The 18,702-nt window shown below is 42.3% G+C and overlaps 1 protein-coding gene across 1 annotated transcript in view; it reads left to right on the forward strand.

Annotated features, from left to right (window-relative positions):
* LOC126161785 (calcium and integrin-binding family member 2) overlaps nt 1–16,892 on the forward strand; it is a 175,403-nt gene extending 158,511 nt beyond the window's left edge. Inside the window, exons 4-5 of the mRNA XM_049917859.1 lie at nt 9,224–9,371; nt 16,629–16,892. Coding sequence (XP_049773816.1) covers nt 9,224–9,371; nt 16,629–16,846 — 366 coding nt within the window. The 3' untranslated portion in view covers nt 16,847–16,892. The remainder of the gene's footprint in view (nt 1–9,223; nt 9,372–16,628) is intronic.
* Nucleotides 16,893–18,702: the final 1,810 nt, after the last annotated feature.

Below are 18,702 nucleotides of genomic sequence, written 5' to 3' on the forward strand. Positions count from 1 at the left end.
ACTGTTTCAAAGAAATAGTTTTATCGTTTTACAGTTTGTCACCATAGTTTATTGTAGAGAAACCAGCAAGAAAGATGTATGTCATGCGCTGGAAATATGTTTCTTACATTGAAATATTAACAGTGCTGCATTCCACATGACGAAACTCAAGTGATCTTATTATAGCCTGTTTAAGTGGAGAACCATGTAGTCTCAGGAATGCATGTGTTTATGTTCTCTCTTACCAATACCCTCCTGTTACTGATCCCAGACACTACAATAATACTTTGAAATTGAGAGTGTAGTTGATTTACGTAAAATGCTTCGAACTCCATCCATACGGAGCTCCATCATACTGAAAAATCACCCGTTACTTGTTCTTCTTAACTGTCTGCTATTACATCACAACACTTTAAAATCTGTTACTATACATCGATAAGGAGTGCTAACCTCCTTGACATGGGTGCATCTGGAGAAATCTTGTGCACTTGGTCAGGTGAGGACTCGGCAAGCTCCATTCAGTCACACGATGTGAAATGTACCAATCTGCTTCTGATCAGCTGCAGATTAAATCGGTAATGGTGCTGCAGGGCTGGTTGGTCAGTGACAGTGTGAGGGTCTTTCAGTCTCTAATTTTATCCTAAGACTGTGAGAATACTCTGTGACTCCTATCCACATAGAGATAGATCATAAATTAAGCACCATGCTCTAGGTGCTAGAAATATATAGAGCACTGTTGTATACTTTGATGATGTGTATGTTCAAGAATTAACAACTTTGATTATGTGTATGTTCGAGAATTAACAACGAATGGACATACTGCACAGTCATCTATCTACATTCACAATGATACTAGCAAAGCAGAGAAGGGGCACTGAAATTGGGGAAACATGGTGTCGCATCATTGGCTGGTGTTGAAATTACTGTAAAATTGCTAAAATTGTTCACGCTATCAACTGTGATGTTTATTATCACAGTACATCGATGGTGCCTTTTACATCCCATCTGTCCACTGGTATGCTGTTGGTTACCATATAATGATTGACTGATATCGCTTGTTTGAATTGGAGAAAGAGTTTTGATGGAGTGGGCAACAACTTCTGAGGATTGGTAGCACTGAAACAGTAATCGTATACATGACTGTAATATGAGGAAGCAGTCGAAACAGAATGCAGAGTCATCAACTGTTCCGTCACTGTGACAGACGAGTTTAAATGCAGAGGTCGTCAATCACCTTCTGGCTGGAGTTTGGAAACTCTCTACAATGCTACCAAACTCTTCCAGTTTCCTTAAGTTGTAACTGTCTTTTTATTTAAAATCATCCAGTGCGAGTGGTGTGTTATGGTAGCAGCAGTAACAACAAGACTTATACCACGCAACGTCAAGTTTTCTGTGAGAAGCAATGGATCAGAACATGTTAATGTCAGGTTAGAACCTGACACAGACCTCGAAGTCGTGGCAGAAAAAACAAAATGTATGGCAGGGTACAAAGTGTGTTACAGCAGAAAGAAAAAACAATGTTTCAAACAACGATACAGGATCACAGAGAGGGTCTCTTCGGTGTATAGCATAGTTTGTGGGATCCAGTCATCCTCCTACAGTACATGTGATGAAACTTTAAACTGGTCTGTGCAGTGGATCAATACCTGTATATTTAATAGGATTGTCACATGTGCTCGATGCCGGCACACAGACAAATGTGTTTTCGATATATGGAAGGAGAGAGATGTGGTAAAAATCTTATTAAGTTCTCTATCAGGTGAAGTTAGTGGAGCTTTTTTAGTTTGTAATTTTTCAGAATAATGAAGATAGCATGTTGGGCTGATAGATGTGAATGGGCCCTGAGGGACACCTGTAGAACCAAGACTGCTTGTGATAGTAGACGATTACGCCTCTCTTTCTAAGACACGGTGGTAGCACTCACAAGAAAAACTTATGAGACATGTCCACCCATCACTAATCTTCTCTCAGTATTATTTCGTACTGCCAGCAATCAGTAATTGACGAAGTATTATACTTAGTAGTAGGGGATGTGTGATAGGTTCCCCTTGGAAATTTGTAAATTTGTGGTAGGGTCTTACGGGACCAAACTGTTAATGTCATCAATCCCTAAGCCTGCACATTACTTAATCTAACTTAAACTAACTTTCGGTATGGACAACACACACACGTATGTCCGAGGGAGGACTCGAACCTCCGAAGAGAGAGCTGCATGGACCATGAGAAGGCACCTTAGATCCCACAGCTACCCCACGTGGCTGGTTTGCCTTGAGCAACAGGATTATAATGTGTGTGTTTTTGTTCTGACATGTGCAAAGGAAATGACTATGTCCAGTCGTAAGGAAGGTATGGATTTGACGTGGAATACTGTGATAACAAAGGCAAGAGTATGTCAAGTCATAAGAATGGTACAGGTATTTCTTTCTCCAGAGTCACAGCCATTAGCAAGGGGGTTTATTTTTGATACTTTGCACATTGTCATATGTGGTTCAACTGAGACTGCAATCATAGCATTTAATTGTAAGTATGGCGATCAAATCTATATATGACCAGTTTTCCTAGGATGATGATTATGTCTATGCGTGCTTGGCGTGCAGTGTCAGTGGCCTGTGGTGGCAATGATTCACGTTTCCCATTAACAGCAGGAGCCGTCCGAATTGAAAGGCCTGTTGGAGTGTAGGAATGTACTGACTTAACTGTGTCGTCCTCTAGACAGGCGTATAGCAAACTAATACTTAGTATGTGTTGGGAAGCTTTTGTGATCTCGTGGAAATTTGAGAAGATTCAGTATGGACATGTGTTTGAACCAGACCAATTTTCCCTCCCATGTAAATTGTCCGGTTGACTGCTTCTTCACATTTCACGCCTTTATTTGGTTGAGAGAACATCGATTGTGGTGTTTGCATCTAGCAGGTGAAAGACACATTTGATGGTTCTCTAGACATGAGAAAGACCTTAGTTGTCTTCGTAAAATATAGGAATGATTTGGAATCTGTTATATCACCGACATCAGTATTCATGAGTGGTAATATCAGTTTCCTCTATTTTTATTCGAGTTTTCGCCTAAAGCTCTTCGCAAATGGGATAAGTTTCTAGTTACTCTAGTTGCATGCTCCACCTCACTGAAGTTTCGGGTTTCTAGAAAAATAATTTCCAATCTATATCTTCGAAGTTATGTTATGCGAGCAATACTGCTATGCAAGTGATATTGCTATGTGTGATATCGACAAGTACCGCGATAATCTGGCAAACCGTGCGAAAATATGTACGTTCTTGTAATCCTAGAGTCTGGAGATGTGTGTAGAAAACAGGCAAGCAAGCAGGAACGGACCAGAAACAGTAATGTTTTTGTGCTGAGGGGAAACGAGCCTGTCTTTGCACAACAGTTTTGAGAGTGACTTTAGTCCACTGAGGGTCCTCTGGTCATGCATCAGGAGTGGATGCCCGCCCGACCTCATGAGGAAATATCTAGTGCAGCGACAAGTATACCTATGATGCATGTGCTTAGGCTGTCTGTCTTCGCAGTATATGTAAGAGTATCTGGCGGCCGATAACTATACAAATGATGTAAAAGCGGCGATTTTTGTATGGTCCAGGATACGAATTGCATGTTAACTACATCGACACAGTAGGCAGTGATATATTGCTAGGTTGGAGATCGGTTTCATGCTCTACTATTCAAGCTCCATCCCTAGTGGCAGAGCGGTGTAAATGATGTAAAAGTGCCGATTTTTGTATGGCGCGGAATACGAATTGCATGTTAACTACATCGACACGGTACGTGGTGATATATAGCTGGGTTGGAGATCGGTTTCATGCTCTAATATTCAAGCTCCAGCCCTCAGTGGCAAAGCAGTGTAATTGAATAAGAGTCTTTACATATTTGATGGTCTGTAGACCACTTGCAGGTTTTAATTGTCGGTACAATATGGTGATCTGTACAAAATAGTTTTTTTTTTGCCTCTGAGACTCTCGTCTGCAGAAAGGAAAAAGGCGAATGACGCTTCCACACCGGCGGCATCAGTAATTCGCTGGGTAAATTCAATAAGAACCAATCATAAAGCTCCATTCAGAAGACATCCTTTGCACCACAACATAGGAGTCTCTTCATAACAGTGAGAACTTTTGTGTATGTTGACAGTAGGAAGGGTAACGTGATGGACAGGGTGCCACGTTAGGACCATGGGGAAAAATGCATTTGGCGTTATTCTGCGCTATTTTTTCATAAACAGGTTCTGTTAGGGGAAGAATTTTGATGCAGACAAGCTGAGACATCATGAAAGCTCCTACAAAAGCGGCCGTTAACTATTTCTGGTGACACCATACAATTTCTGAGAGATCTACCTGCCTCTTATTTTACATAGCGATGTGACATCAGTATAACACTGCGAACTTTTTAGATTGTGAGTTAACCACATGCATATTCATGAAGATGCATCAGCCACGCTTGGCAGGTACGCAAGCATGCATGGTTAGACATAGCTCACATGTCTGTTAGGTTCACTAGGGAGAAAGCAGTCTGGGAAGCAATGGAAAAGATTTATGCAGCATCTGCTAGGGTGAGTCGCTTGGCAATTAGGTCTTTGTTGGACTGCAGGAAGAGAGAGGGTTGACGGCAGGAGCGGTAAACACATGCACACAGTCCTGAGGGTGATTTCGTGCTTATTTACATAGAGATGTGACGTCAGCATAACATTTGAAGAACTCTAACTGTAGACACGACTTTCACATGCTGTCGGCAACAGTGCGAGAGCAAATGGCTAGTGCTCCAGCGCTGGCTTACGTCCAGCTGCCCCTGCAAAGCGCGGGCGTGCGTTGGAGCCTCTGATAGTTGCGGTTGATGATAGTTTGAAAGCGCTTTTTACGTGCACTGGATTATTTTCAGCTGTTTCAGCAATATGAGTGTTACACATGCATTATATTTTGTCAGTTTACGAGTTATTTTGGTGGCTGTTGCATTACTTTGTGAACAGGTGTGCAGTGCATGATTTTTTGACAGTTGACAATTAGATGGCATGTTTGCACTGTCTTTTAGATGCATTATTTTGACAATTTACGAGTTGTTTGCCTGTCTGCACATCAATATACTGCATTATGTCGGTGATCTACAAGTAGTTTGCAGGTCTGTAGAGTGTGCTATGCATTATTTTGACAGTTTACAATTGGTCAGCATCTCTGCAGAGCTTTATACAGGCATTATTTCGGTGATATACGAGTAATATGCAGCACTGTAGGGTGTGCAATTTACAAGTTGTTTGCATGTCTTTACAGCAGTGTACTGTATTATTTTGGTGAGTCACAAGTAGTTTGAAGCTCTGTATGCTGTTTAGTGTGACCCGAAGCACATCAGAGCGAGTGTTTTGTATCACTGTAATAAACATATTATGTCAAATCCACCCCTAAATAAATTGTTCCAAAATAAATAAAGTACACTCCTTCCTCTCTCCAGCAGCCCAGCACAGGCTGAGTCCTTTTCGCTCCATTTTCCCGCCAGACCACCTTCATGGATTCTGTCACAGAAGGGATGACAGCGCCCTATGGTGGCAGTACTGTGTACTAGGTTAGTTGGACTTCAGACCTCATGGTGGATACACTGGATGGAGGTACTGCCCCATCCTATCCAGCATATGCTGAGTCCTTTTCCCGCCCCCCCCCCCCCACCCCAGACCGCCATCTTGGATTACATCATAATAGGAGGGGTGAAGGTGCCCTCTTGTGATAGTACTGTGTACTAGGTCAGTTGGGCTCCAGACCTCGTAGTCAACACACTGGATGGAGCTACTGCCTCAAAATTGTTTAAATAAACACTGGATGCAAAATAAAGACTTATGTCCATCCTATCCAGCAGAGGTTGAGTCCTTTCCTCCCAATTCCTAGGAAGACATGGCGGTTGGATGACTTAGGTTAGTGGAGGTAGCCCAAGTGACATTTCTTCATGCCATTTTCTTAGGTTAGTGGAGGCAGCCGTGGTGTGTTGCATTGTCCTGCTGGAATTTGAACTTCCCGCCATTTTCTGGGGGAGGGAAGGGAGGGGGGTGGGGTTTGGTTAGTGGAGGTAGCCCAATTGACCTGTTTTCCAGTCAACTTCCCACCTTGACGTCGTTATGATGTTGCTATATCTATCACTGTCGTCTTGGATCCGCCATCTTGAATAAATTTGGCAATAATGGAGAGTGGGGCCATGCTCTCTTTGCTCCACTACTGGAGTCGAGTAAAAACTGCTTTACAGTTGCGTGATGTTTTGCATTACAGTTATATTTATGAACGAGTGTAGCGATAGTTTTACATTTTATGGTCCTGCAATGCTTCATTGTAGATTTGGTGAAAAGTTTTCTACGAATTTCCCACTTCACAGTTCTATTTGCTTATTTAAAACTCTGTCTGACTGGTCTTTTAGATGGATTTAAATTTCAATTTCTTCAATGACATCCATTATTTTTCCTTATTGTAGCTTATTTGTAGTGATCCTTCTATATTAGACATTTTGCTGCACTTAAAGTGTGCAGCAATTGTTAATGGGTTATTGTCACTTACTGCCGTGTTTTCTTTAATTCGTGTGCTAGCTTTCCTTCATGTTTGTCGAATATGAAACTTTGAGCATTCTTCACAGTTCATGATTGCGAAAATTTCTCAGATTTCCGTGGTCCTGTAGTTCGTGATGATTTTGTATTCTTTAAACATCAAGTAATTTTGTCGAAAATGATACCTAGATATGGCCGTACAAGAACTTTATTTTTCTGTGTTTCGTCTGTGTCTTTGTTGAAAGTTATTTCATCTATGAGACTGGTATGCGTTAGATTCATTTTGTTTTTGAATAATGCATCTACTACGTTTTTAGAATAGCTATTATTTATAGCCACATTTCTAGAGGATTTAGTTCTTTCTCAATTTTCTTTTTTTCCAGTGGTAAGTTGATCAATTATGCATCATAGAATGAAAATGTGCGAGCTTGTGTGCCCTTGGGTGGCTTGATTGGTTGTGGATAATTATGTATGTGTTCGTTGGTTTACGAAATATATCGAATATTTGTTCAGTTTTTTTCGTTCGAAATTTTTCAATCCAATAATTTTTTACCCTTATTTGAGAGTAGTTAGCGTTTGACGGCCTAGTTGTATATAACTGTTGGTATATAACTGTTTTAGTGTGAATGGCCTTTGAACATGATTTAGTAGTTAACATCATACTGATGTGACTGTGTGAGCTGAGTGATATATTTTTCAGTGCTGATTCTAATTAACTGACCCACGATAAATGAATTAGTGAACAATTTACGAATTGTGTTTGTTGTATTCTGAGAAACTGAATCATTCCTCGACTTTTCTGAATTTCTCCTTACGTCTGGTTAAAATAGTAAGGAATTAAACTCGACTTCTTCTGAATTGTCAGAGTTGGTCAGGGCCTGTTCACGATTAGCAGACGATCGAATATGTACAGGGGATTATATTTTGGAAGTTTAGCACTTGGCTGTGTGGATTCTCCCTGAGGTGATAATTACAGCCAGAAGCTTCGGATTTCAAGTAGGTCTGGCAATGGACAAAACAACTACTCCCGAAGCAAACACAAAAATGGTTCAAATGGCTCTGAGAACTATGGGACTTAACATCTTAGGTTATCAGTCCCCCAGAACTTAGAACTACTTAAACCTAAGTAACCTAGGGACATCACACACATCCATGCCCGAGGCAGGATTCGAACCTGCGACCGTAGCAGTCGCATGGTTCCGAAGCAAACACAGGTCCGCCAGATACCGAAAACGCCACATATGGCGTCATCGATTACCACCACAGGTCCCAAAGAAAGGTGAATATCTCTCACAGCACCTGCATCTGTGGTGCAGATCATTTTCCGAGCAATCATTCACCTGTATGACGGCGTATAGGGATCCGACCACTGACCTATTATAAGAAACCTGATTCTCCGGAACAGGCGACACGTTTTCATTGGTCCATGGTCCAATCTCGATTATCCTGCGCTCACTGTAATTTACGGAAAGGGATCACCGGCTGCAGTGCCCCATGTTGAACCCTGTGTTCTGAACAGTGTGCACCGAAATACTTGTGCCTGCACAGATGTTGTACTCTGTCAAATCTGACACAGATCGCTGCGTATTCTTCTTCACAGAGAGAGGAAGCCTCTGACCTCTAGGCTCTGTGATGGGGCATGGACGTTCAACACTTTGTCGCTTACTCTGTCCTTCAACTGTTTTCCATAGATGCTCACGACTGTGGTATGCGAGATGCTGACCAACTTCGCTGTTTCTGAGATGTTCATTCACAGGTGCCAGACCGTAACAAATTGCCCTTAATCAAAGTCTCTTATCAACGAAACTATATATTTGCAGAGACCTTTTCAAGTCTCATACGTCTGAGATGTATGTATGCAGACTCAAGCGAGAAAATAATTTTTTTTTACCAAGACCAGGAATCGTAGCCGGGTTTCCTGCTCGCTAGACAGATGCACTAACCACTACGCCACCCTGGCACAATGGCTTTGCACAGCTGTATGGACTACCAGAGCACACCTCCCGCCTCAGTCCAAATTCCCACCGAGCGAGGTGGCACAGTGGCTAGCACACTGGACTCGCATTCGGGAGGTCGACAGTTCAACCCCGCGACCGGCCATCCTGATGTAGGTTTTCCGTGATTTCCCTAAACCGCTCCAGGCAAATGCCAGGATGGTTCCTTTGAAAGGGCACGGCCGACTTCCTTCCCCGTCCTTCCCTAATCCGATGAGACCGATGACCTCGCTGTCTGGTCTCTTCCTCCAAAAGAACCCAACCCAAATTCCCAGGCTGAGGCGCGAACAGGAATTTGAATTGAGGAGGGAAGCGTTCAAGGGTAGACTGTGCAGTTGTTCAAAGCAAATTGTGCCAAGGTGGTGTCGTGGTTAGAAATCTGCCCAGTCAACAGGACACCTGGGTTCGAATCCTAGCCTTGCTAGAAATTTTCATTCGTCGTTTCAGTCTGCTCACATACACCAAAGTCGATAATGTGGGCGGATTTTCCCATTTGCGGCCGGTATTCATACCTAAAATGATTAGTCCTTCCGGAGAATAGCTGTTAACAACTGTCGACTAACTATTAGCACAATTTTTGTACTATGGTATCTAAATGTGTAAATGTATTTTTATTGAAACAAAACTTGATATATTACGGTTTGCAGCGAGTCTTATAATTATTTGAATAATCCTGCAATTTATAGTAGCCTATGTGGTATTTACATCTAAATAGCAATTTCTTTACAGGAAAACCCGTTCCGCAAACGAATCTGCGAGGTCTTCTCTCGAGACGGGAAAGGAAACCTGACGTTCGAGGACTTCCTGGACATGCTTTCCGTGTTCAGCGAGCAGGCGCCAAGAGATATTAAGGTCTTCTATGCTTTCAAGATCTACGGTACGTTAAAGTAGATGGTAAAGATGTCGTTTTCATCTGCAAATTATTTTCAATTTTTTGTTCAAAGTGTTGAAATGTGTGTGAAATCTTAAGGGACTTAACTGCTAAGGTCATCAGTCCCTAAACTTACACACTACTTAACCTAAATTATCCTAAGGACAAACACACACATCCATGCCCGAGGGAGGACTCGAACCTCCGCCGGGACCAGCCGCACAGTCCACGACTGCAGCGCCCTAGACCGCTCGGCTAATCCCGCGTTGCTTCAATTTTTTTTTCTTCGGGTCTTAAGTATAAGGTAAGGAAGTACTCATCGAATATTACTCTGTTAAATGAGGAAATATTTGGAATTTTGAGAACAGTACAGATTTATTAAGGAAAATGTGTGACAGATACAGGGTGTTTCAAAAATGACCGGTATATTTGAAACGGCAATAAAAACTAAACGAGTAGCGATAGAAATACACCGTTTGTTGCAATATGCTTGGGACAACAGTACATTTTCAGGCGGACAAACTTTCGAAATTACAGTAGTTACAATTTTCAACAACAGATGGCGCTGCAAGTGATGTGAAAGATATAGAAGACAACGCAGTCTGTGGGTGCGCCATTCTGTACGTCGTCTTTCTGCTGTAAGCGTGTGCTGTTCACAACGTGCAAGTGTGCTGTAGACAACATGATTTATTACTTAGAACAGAGGATTTTTCTGGTGTTGGAATTCCACCGCCTAGAACACAGTGTTGTTGCGACAAGACGAAGTTTTCAACGGAGGTTTAATGTAACCAAAGGACCGAAAGGCGATACAATAAAGGATCTGTTTGAAAAATTTCAACGGACTGGGAACGTGACGGATGAACGTGCTGGAAAGGTAGGGCGACCGCGTACGGCAACCACAGAGGGCAACGCACAGCTAGTGCAGCAGGTGATCCAACAGCAGCCCCGGGTTTCCATTCGCCGTGTTGCAGCTGCGGTCCAAATGACGCCAACGTCCACGTATCGTCTCATGCGCCAGAGTTTACACCTCTATCCATACAAAATTCAAACGCGGCAACCCCTCAACGCCGCTACCATTGCTGCACGAGATACATTCGCTAACGATATAGTGCACAGGATTGATGACGATGATATGCATGTGGGCAGCATTTGGTTTACTGACGAAGCTTATTTTTACCTGGACGGCTTCGTCAATAAACAGAATTGGCGCATATGGGGAACCGAAAAGCCCCATGTTGCAGTCCCATCGTCCCTGCATCCTCAAAAAGTACTGGTCTGGGCCGCCATTTCTTCCAAAGGAATCATTGGCCCATTTTTCAGATCCGAAACGATTACTGCATCACGCTATCTGGACATTCTTCGTGAATTTGTGGCGGTACAAACTGCCTTAGACGACACTGCGAACACCTCGTGGTTTATGCAAGATGGTGCCCGGCCACATCGCACGGCCGACGTCTTTAATTTCCTGAATGAATATTTCGATGATCGTGTGATTGCTTTGGGCTATCCGAAACATACAGGAGGCGGCGTAGATTGGCCTCCCTATTCGCCAGACATGAACCCCTGTGACTTCTTTCTGTGGGGACACTTGAGAGACCAGGTGTACCGCCAGAATCCAGAAACAATTGAACAGCTGAAGCAGTACATCTCATCTGCATGTGAAGCCATTCCGGCAGACACGTTGTCAAAGGTTTCGGGTAATTTCATTCAGAGACTAGGCCATATTATTGCTACGCATGGTGGATATGTGGAAAATATCGTACTATAGAGTTTCCCAGACCGCAGCGCCATCTGTTGTTGAAAATTGTAACTACTGTAATTTCGAAAGTTTGTCCGCCTGAAAATGTACTGTTGTCCCAAGCATTTGGCAACAAACGGTGTATTTCTATCGCTGCTCGTTTAGTTTTTATTGCCGTTTCAAATATACCGGTCATTTTTGAAACACCCTGTAGCAGGAATGCTGGCCAACCGGTCGGAGCAAACTGAAATCTAGGGGAGAGGAACCAGTCGTTGAACAATATAGCTAGCGATCGAGGAGGTAGCTTTTAACCGGCAGATGACACTTCGACCCCTACTATTGGCGGAATATGAGTGTCACGAAGTAAGCTGGCTCTCAAATTGGCAGCAGGTAGCTTCAAGCGTTACGCGAGTGGTTTTCGCCAAGCGAGTGGCCGTTGTTGGCCCGCACGTGGTGTGAGGATGCCGCCATGGGGCAAAACTCAAGGCCGACAAATTACACACACCAAGGCCAACAAATTCTTTCACGGCCTTCACATAAGTGAAATCTGTACTAGTAAAGACACAGAATTGGCCATGACACCACATATAGAAACGAGGGGAGGAAGCACATCTAGCCACTCTTTACACATATTAATGCTTCAGACATTGGCGATCAGATATATGAATAATGAAAAGCTGCTCAGTTGCCTTTTTAGAATTTTATTGAGTTCTCTGGTTTTGACCTGCATATTACGCCTTACCACGCGTAACTGAAAACTATGCTTTAGAGAAGCAACGATTGATTTGGAGTGACGAACCACGCTGTACCCTGTGGTACTCCAATGGAAAGATTAGGGTTTGACGGACGCCTGGCGAAAGTTACCTGCCGTCGTTTGTAGTGCTAACAGTGAAGTACGGAGGAGGTTGCGTTACGCTACGGGAGTATTTTTCGTGGTTAAGAGTCTGATCCCCTTCTTATGCTTAAGAAAGCTCTAAATGCGAAATGATATGAACTCATTTTACAGCATTGCGTACAGGGAGAGTTCGAAAGAGATGATTATTTATATCAGCGTGATAATGCACCCTGTCATAAGGCAGCATCTATGAGGCAATGGTTTGTAGACAGTGACGTTCCTGAAATGGACTGACCTCCCCAGGGTCCCGACCTTAACCCAGTGGTGCATCCTAGGCATGAGTTAAAATGTCGACTTTGCTCCAGGTCACAGCATTCAACACCACTACCTCATCGGGTTTCGGCTTTGGGGAAGAATAAGCTGTCATCCCTCCACAGACAGTCAGACACCTCACTGAAGTGTCCCCAGCAGAGTTCAAGTCAACATAAAGACAAATGGTGGACACATCTCACTTTAATGTCCACAAATAAGTGTCCATATAGCGTACTTGATTTGTTTGTGAGTATGGTTATGCGCAGATAACTTACAGATCATGTAACATCACAGTGGCTTAAATTTAATAAAACAAGTGTGTTAGTATTCTTAAATTTGGCAATAACAGTAAATACTAGTGATTTATTCATAGAGTAAGTGTTATTCAGAACTAACAGTTTCACTTTACATTGTAAGTTTTCTACTGTGTCACACATTTTATATTACTGATAAATCATAAAATATTTTTGAGATCAAATATTACACAATGTTATGAGCCACTGGCGTCTTTAATAATGAAGATAATTTTTTCTTGTATCATTTTAGCTGTGGGTACTACTCTTTTTAAACGTGATAATCTATTACTTCACTAAAATCTATTACTTACTATATAGTTTGAAGTGGCGCCTACAAATTAAATGTTGATGAATACCACAAATTTTCTCACTGCTCACTTTTGTGTAATCAATTATGTCTTCCTAAATAATGGGTTATCCCAGAACCTTATGGCATAAGACAATAGTGAGTAGAAATATGCAAAACATATTAATATGTTGATTTGTCCATGTCCTGAATTCGCAGCTGTGCGCAGAACAGATGTTACTGTACTTAGCCATATGAGAGCCTCAGTAAACACCCATAACTTTGGAATATTCTTTGAAAACTGTGTATGGTAAACATTTGGCAGTTGCTTCACTGTGATGTCATATACAAAAGAAATCAACAACAAGATCAATAAGCGTTTCTGTCGTGTTGAAGGTCAGTGTCATTGGCGGCTCACGCATAATTTTACCAATGTGCTACAATGTGGTGGCCTCTAGCCTTTTGATTTCTAAGGGTAGTAATCGTAACTAAATTGAATATATTAACTGTACATACAGAAACTGAACGGTTTAAATATATTTAAACATTATATTCGGTACTTTAATACGGTGGGGAATAAAATAAAATGAAGAAAAGGTTGGTAACAGCAGAAATCTCGACAGGGTTCACAAATTACCAGTCTGAGCATTCAGCTACTCAGCCACAGTGCGGTTATGGCAAGAATTCCACAACAATCCCTCATCTGCTACGCTTGCACAGTATGTTACACGTAATTTCAAAGAAAACTACTGACCTGGTGCTGGGAGCAAAGTAGCACTCATAACGCCGAAAAGGATGACGTCACATCTGAGCGTGCGCAGTCGAAAATAGACAGCAATATCCTTTGGCTGAGGTAATCGTAGTGCGGCTGACCATCATTTCAGCAGTCAACATTGATTTCTAGTAGATGTATAGAGGGCGCTACAAAACATGTCTTAGTTCACTTTACTCACATACCAACAAGCATTCGAAGAGAAATGGGGTAAGTTTGGTGCGATTTCCGGATCACATTCGAAGAGAAATGGTGTAATTTTAGTGCAATTTCTGACTCGCATTTGAAGAGAAATGGTGTAATTTTAGTTCGATATTTAAAGTGTGCGTAAGCTCATTAGCAATGATAACTCGTTACTACTCGTCCTTGCATAGCAACTCAACCCCTCATGGTGAAGTTACAACTTCGAAATGTTGAGTGGCACATTAGAAATCCTGTAAATAAAAGAAGGCGGATTTTATTATTGAGTTTTAATTTTATTTCAATGTCTCAGAAGGTCAGTAAAAGTAAAGCTACTATGGCCACCACGAAATAAAGTCAACATAAATTATCTTCTTGGAAATGTGGTGCATCTATGCATCTACATGAAAGGCTGTTTTTTTGTGCCATACACGTTTTGCTTCTTTGTATTTATGAAGTACCTTCAGTGGTCAGTAACATATTTGTTCTATGTTTATAATAACTGCGATATGTAATGATTCTAGATATGTTACTATATAACATTATTTTGTTATTTTCTTATTTTTAGGTAAGAAACGCTTTTGGAGTGCAAGTTTCGTAAGATCAAATTACTATTTGGTTCAACTTACGATTTTGTGATCTATTATTCCATGTGTGTCGCCCTGGAGTTTTGTTTAGTTAGCCTGCATGCACCTTCGTCCGATTTTCGGCTTTTTCAAAGACATGTCAGTTTAACACTTGGTCTTCAATCTCTGTTGGTCGTTTGTGTTTACTATATACAGTATAGCCAGTTGTCGCTGTGTGTTCTTCGTTCGGCTTTTGTTTGTATTGTGGTGTTTATAGGCAGTTTGATATTCATTTGCAGTTACGTATGAACGCGTGTTATTGCTTATGGTGAGGTCTGCATTGAGAAAAAGAGAATTTCGAGTGGAGGAAATCGCAAATATTTTCTTAAATGTCTGTCATGGGAGATCAAGTTAACATTTAGTCTTGTTAAGTTCTACATCTCTGTTTGTTATTGTGTTACTGTCTAACATGATCATTAAGTTGTTGCTTATACTGATTTGGTCATTTAACACTTTCTCATTTATTGCAATGGCTCTTTACGTGTGAATGCTGCCCGGTAAAATATAATGAGTTTTCTCTTGTAGTTTTCAATTCTAATAATTTTTATATCTCGTTTCATCTTAGATGGTTAATGCTTATGATTCATTAGGTGTTCAGCAAATGTGGAACTGGTTTCATAATGCCAGCTTCTTGTGATTTTTGTGTATCTAGATTTGAAATTTCTGCCTCTCGTCCAAAGATACGCTGATTATCTGATTCAGGTAGCTGGAAAAATCATCATCATCTTCTGCTTCGTCTTCTTTTTCTTCTTCTCCTGTACGAATTAGGCTTTGTCTGTTAGCCCACTTACAGAGGTTAGTTAGTCCATCTTGCTTTGAGCCTCCTTGACTTTCTTCATACTGTTGGTTTATATTTGCACAATACTTTTGGCAGTCTGTTATCCTTCAGTCTATTGATGTCTTCGCTTTTCCTTCTGTGTTCATCTATTTCTCATTTAGAGATATTAACCCTAATTCTGATCGTCTTTCTGTATTTATCTTGCGATCTTGTCTTTTGTATCCTGCTACCTGTCTGAGAAGTCTCATTTCCGTACTCTGGATTCTTAATGCATCGTTTTTTGTTAGCCAAGTATTGCTTCCATACAAGTATATACGAAGTAGGCCTACAAGTGGGAGGACCGACTACGTGATAATGAGACAAGCAAATAATTGTAACAAACGTAGCCGGCCGGAGTGGCCGTGCGGTTCTAGGCGCTACAGTCTGGAGCCGAGCGACCGCTACGGTCGCATGTTCGAATCCTGCCTCGCGCATGGGTGTGTGTGATGTCCTTAGGTTAGTTAGGTTTAATTAGTTCTAAGTTCTAAAAGACTGGTGACCTCAGAAGTTAAGTCGCATAGTGCTCAGAGCCATTTGAACCATTTAACAAACGTAGGTTCGGAAACTGATGGTTCCCCTGATACGACTTACTACGACTGAGGAGTCCACAAGAATCCAAACTACAGATAATCACTTGAAGACAAACCAATACAAGAAGTGTTTCGCATCGTCACCGGTTCACGTAAAGAGAGGCTTCAGCACTTCTCTTGATTGATGCCCTTACGCTTTCAAAAATTCCAGGCGTATTTTGAACGCACTGACGACCATCGACAGTGCGTTCCCAGAGCTGATCGACACTATCATCAGGGCTGGAATAGACTCAAACTTTTCAATAACTCACACAAAAACTCCAACGTCTTCAAGTCGGAGGACCTGGGAAGCCATGGTATTGGCGAGGCATGACCGATACTCTCGTTGTGAAAAAGCTATTTACGGGTACTTAGATATGCGGAATGATGACAAAATAAACGAAAACAGATTATCATTCTGTAATTTGAGAATGACGTGGCGGTGTTTGGGAATAGATGTAACATGCCTTAGGAATGAATGTAGCCTTAGAAACTGACAGTGTTGTAACACTGGAATTAAGGCACATGTGCATACGTCGTATGGGGGATACCATTAGTTTCGGGACTTACGTTTATTGGTATTATATGCTTGTCTCCTTGTCCTCTACTCACCTCTTTGGTTTGTGTCTATAATAGTCAAACACGCTGTGTAAGGAGCAGGTGTGGCGCTAAAACCGAAACCTGTGGAAGTCAATTCTTGTTATTCCCGAATAACTAAAAATTTTGCTTCACCGGCATTGTTTCCTTTGGCTTCCTTGCATTGTGCTATGTTATTCGCGTTAACATTGTCCCAGGAAGCGCCGAGTGACGGCAGAGGCGTTCCGTTTTGCAGACTTCGACGGCGACCAGCACATCGGGCCGTCCGACCTGCAGCGCGCCCTGCGGCTGCTGACGCGCGACGAGCTGACGGCCGAGGAGGTGGGCCAGGTGTGCGAGAAGGTCGTCGAGGAGTCGGACGTGGACGGCGACGGCCGGCTCTCCTTCATGGAGTTCGAGCACGTCATCACGCGCGCGCCCGACTTCCTCTCCACCTTCCACATCCGCATCTGAGCTGCCGCACAACGCTCGGAAATGACAAAATGTTTCATGTGTCGTTTAATAGCCTTGGCAAAATAAATATTAATGGTTGTAGTCATTACGCACTGACTAAAATGGAAAGTGCTACACCACGATCACCTTGACTGAACGCTATCAAACTGGCACTCCAGCATTTCCATACCTATTGGATATGTTTATGAGAATTTCATCACTATGCCATCTTATTTTCAGTATAGAAACAAGCCATTCCTTCAGATGAAGAATGGTATGGATGTGTGATGGTTATTGGGTGTGTCGAGCTTTACTGACCCTTTCAGCTGGAGATCATAACAATGCACGCCCAGAGTATTACATGTACAGCTTATCTGTGGTTTTTAGTCTTTAGGGAAATTCGAGTCAGTGGCATGAGTGACATGGAAACGTCTTACCGATAGATCGCACGCACATCTGACTGTAGTGCAATGACTGCAGAAGGATTTGTGACGACGTGGCTCAGGACAATACAGTGGCAAGGAGGGTAAGTGAGGGGCCCTCCAGAAGGACTACATCACGAGAAGATCGTAGGATTGTTCGGCAGACTCTGACGAACAGATGGATGACAACAGGGGCTACCAACAGAGTATCGCTAGGATCCAGGGCGAAAAGGTTACAGGAAGCTGGGTTGAATCTCGAATTGCTATGTGTCTTTTACCCCTGACACCAAACCACAGACGGCTGAGACTCGCTTGATGTAGAGATCGAATCAACTGGGAGGCTGAGTGGCATTGTTTGGTGTTCAGCGAGGAGTCTCGCTTGTGTCTGTGGAGGTCAGGTCGACGTCAACGGGTCCGTCTATGTCCTGGTGAAGAGTAAAAGGAAGCAGTGATTTTCGAAACGATTACCGCTCCAATTCATAGTGTGAGGAGCTGTTGGATATGAAAACGGGATTTATTCGGTAATTACTGAAGTGATTCCGCATGCTCGCCGGTATGACGAGGGCATCAAACAGCATATTCCAGCAAGACAATGCAAGACGCCGCCCTGCAGTTCACGTCACAAACGCCTCGAGGAATGTGCCGATCCTTGACTGGCCTTCATAGTCCCTGATTTGTTCCCCGATTAGCATGTCTGAGCTTCGATGAGAAGATGTATACTTCCGTACTGGCCTTCAACTGGCAATCTTCATGAACTGATACAGCGTGTACTTCAGGCATTGCAACAAAATTCCTCGTGATTTCGTTCGGGGACTGTTGGCTTCCATCTCACAACGAATTTACGACCATGGGAGCTATTGAACTTGATTATGGACATCAGTTCCGAATGGAATGAAAGTTTTATTGTTTAATACCTGTGATGCCATGAGCATCACCATAAAGTAGATAAATATTGGAATGGTGCTTTATGGAGTAAGGCTTTCCATTTCTGTCAGTGCAGATCTTATTCTTTCGTGTCTTACGACAGGTTACCAACTGAATGCTTTCCACTTTCCTCTGTTCTATGTCCCTTCCCCAATCTGCTACTGACTTCGTCACGTTTTTAATGTCACGCAACATTTCAAGTCTTCTTCTTGCCCTCCATCTCTTCCCTGCATTCTTTCCTCAAATGACTCTTGGTTTGCTTCAAATTGAACAGGTCGGCAAAACAAATTGCTAAGCATTAATTTAGTGACAATTATCCGTAATTTTTGTTTATTTGTTAATACAATCACTTTTTCATAAAACAGACATCACCATTTTCAGCAACACTGGCCAGCTTCAGATGTTACAAAAAATAAAAGCCTCTTGACTAGGTGCACTTGTGAGTTAAGTGAAGTGCTATTAAAATAGGCCTGCTTGTGAGATGAGTATTGTGTTATTAAAATAGGTGCGGATCATATCTACAGCAGCATT

The sequence above is a fragment of the Schistocerca cancellata genome, chromosome 2 (genome assembly GCF_023864275.1).
Source record: "Schistocerca cancellata isolate TAMUIC-IGC-003103 chromosome 2, iqSchCanc2.1, whole genome shotgun sequence".
In the NCBI taxonomy this organism is placed as follows: Eukaryota; Metazoa; Arthropoda; class Insecta; order Orthoptera; family Acrididae; genus Schistocerca; species Schistocerca cancellata.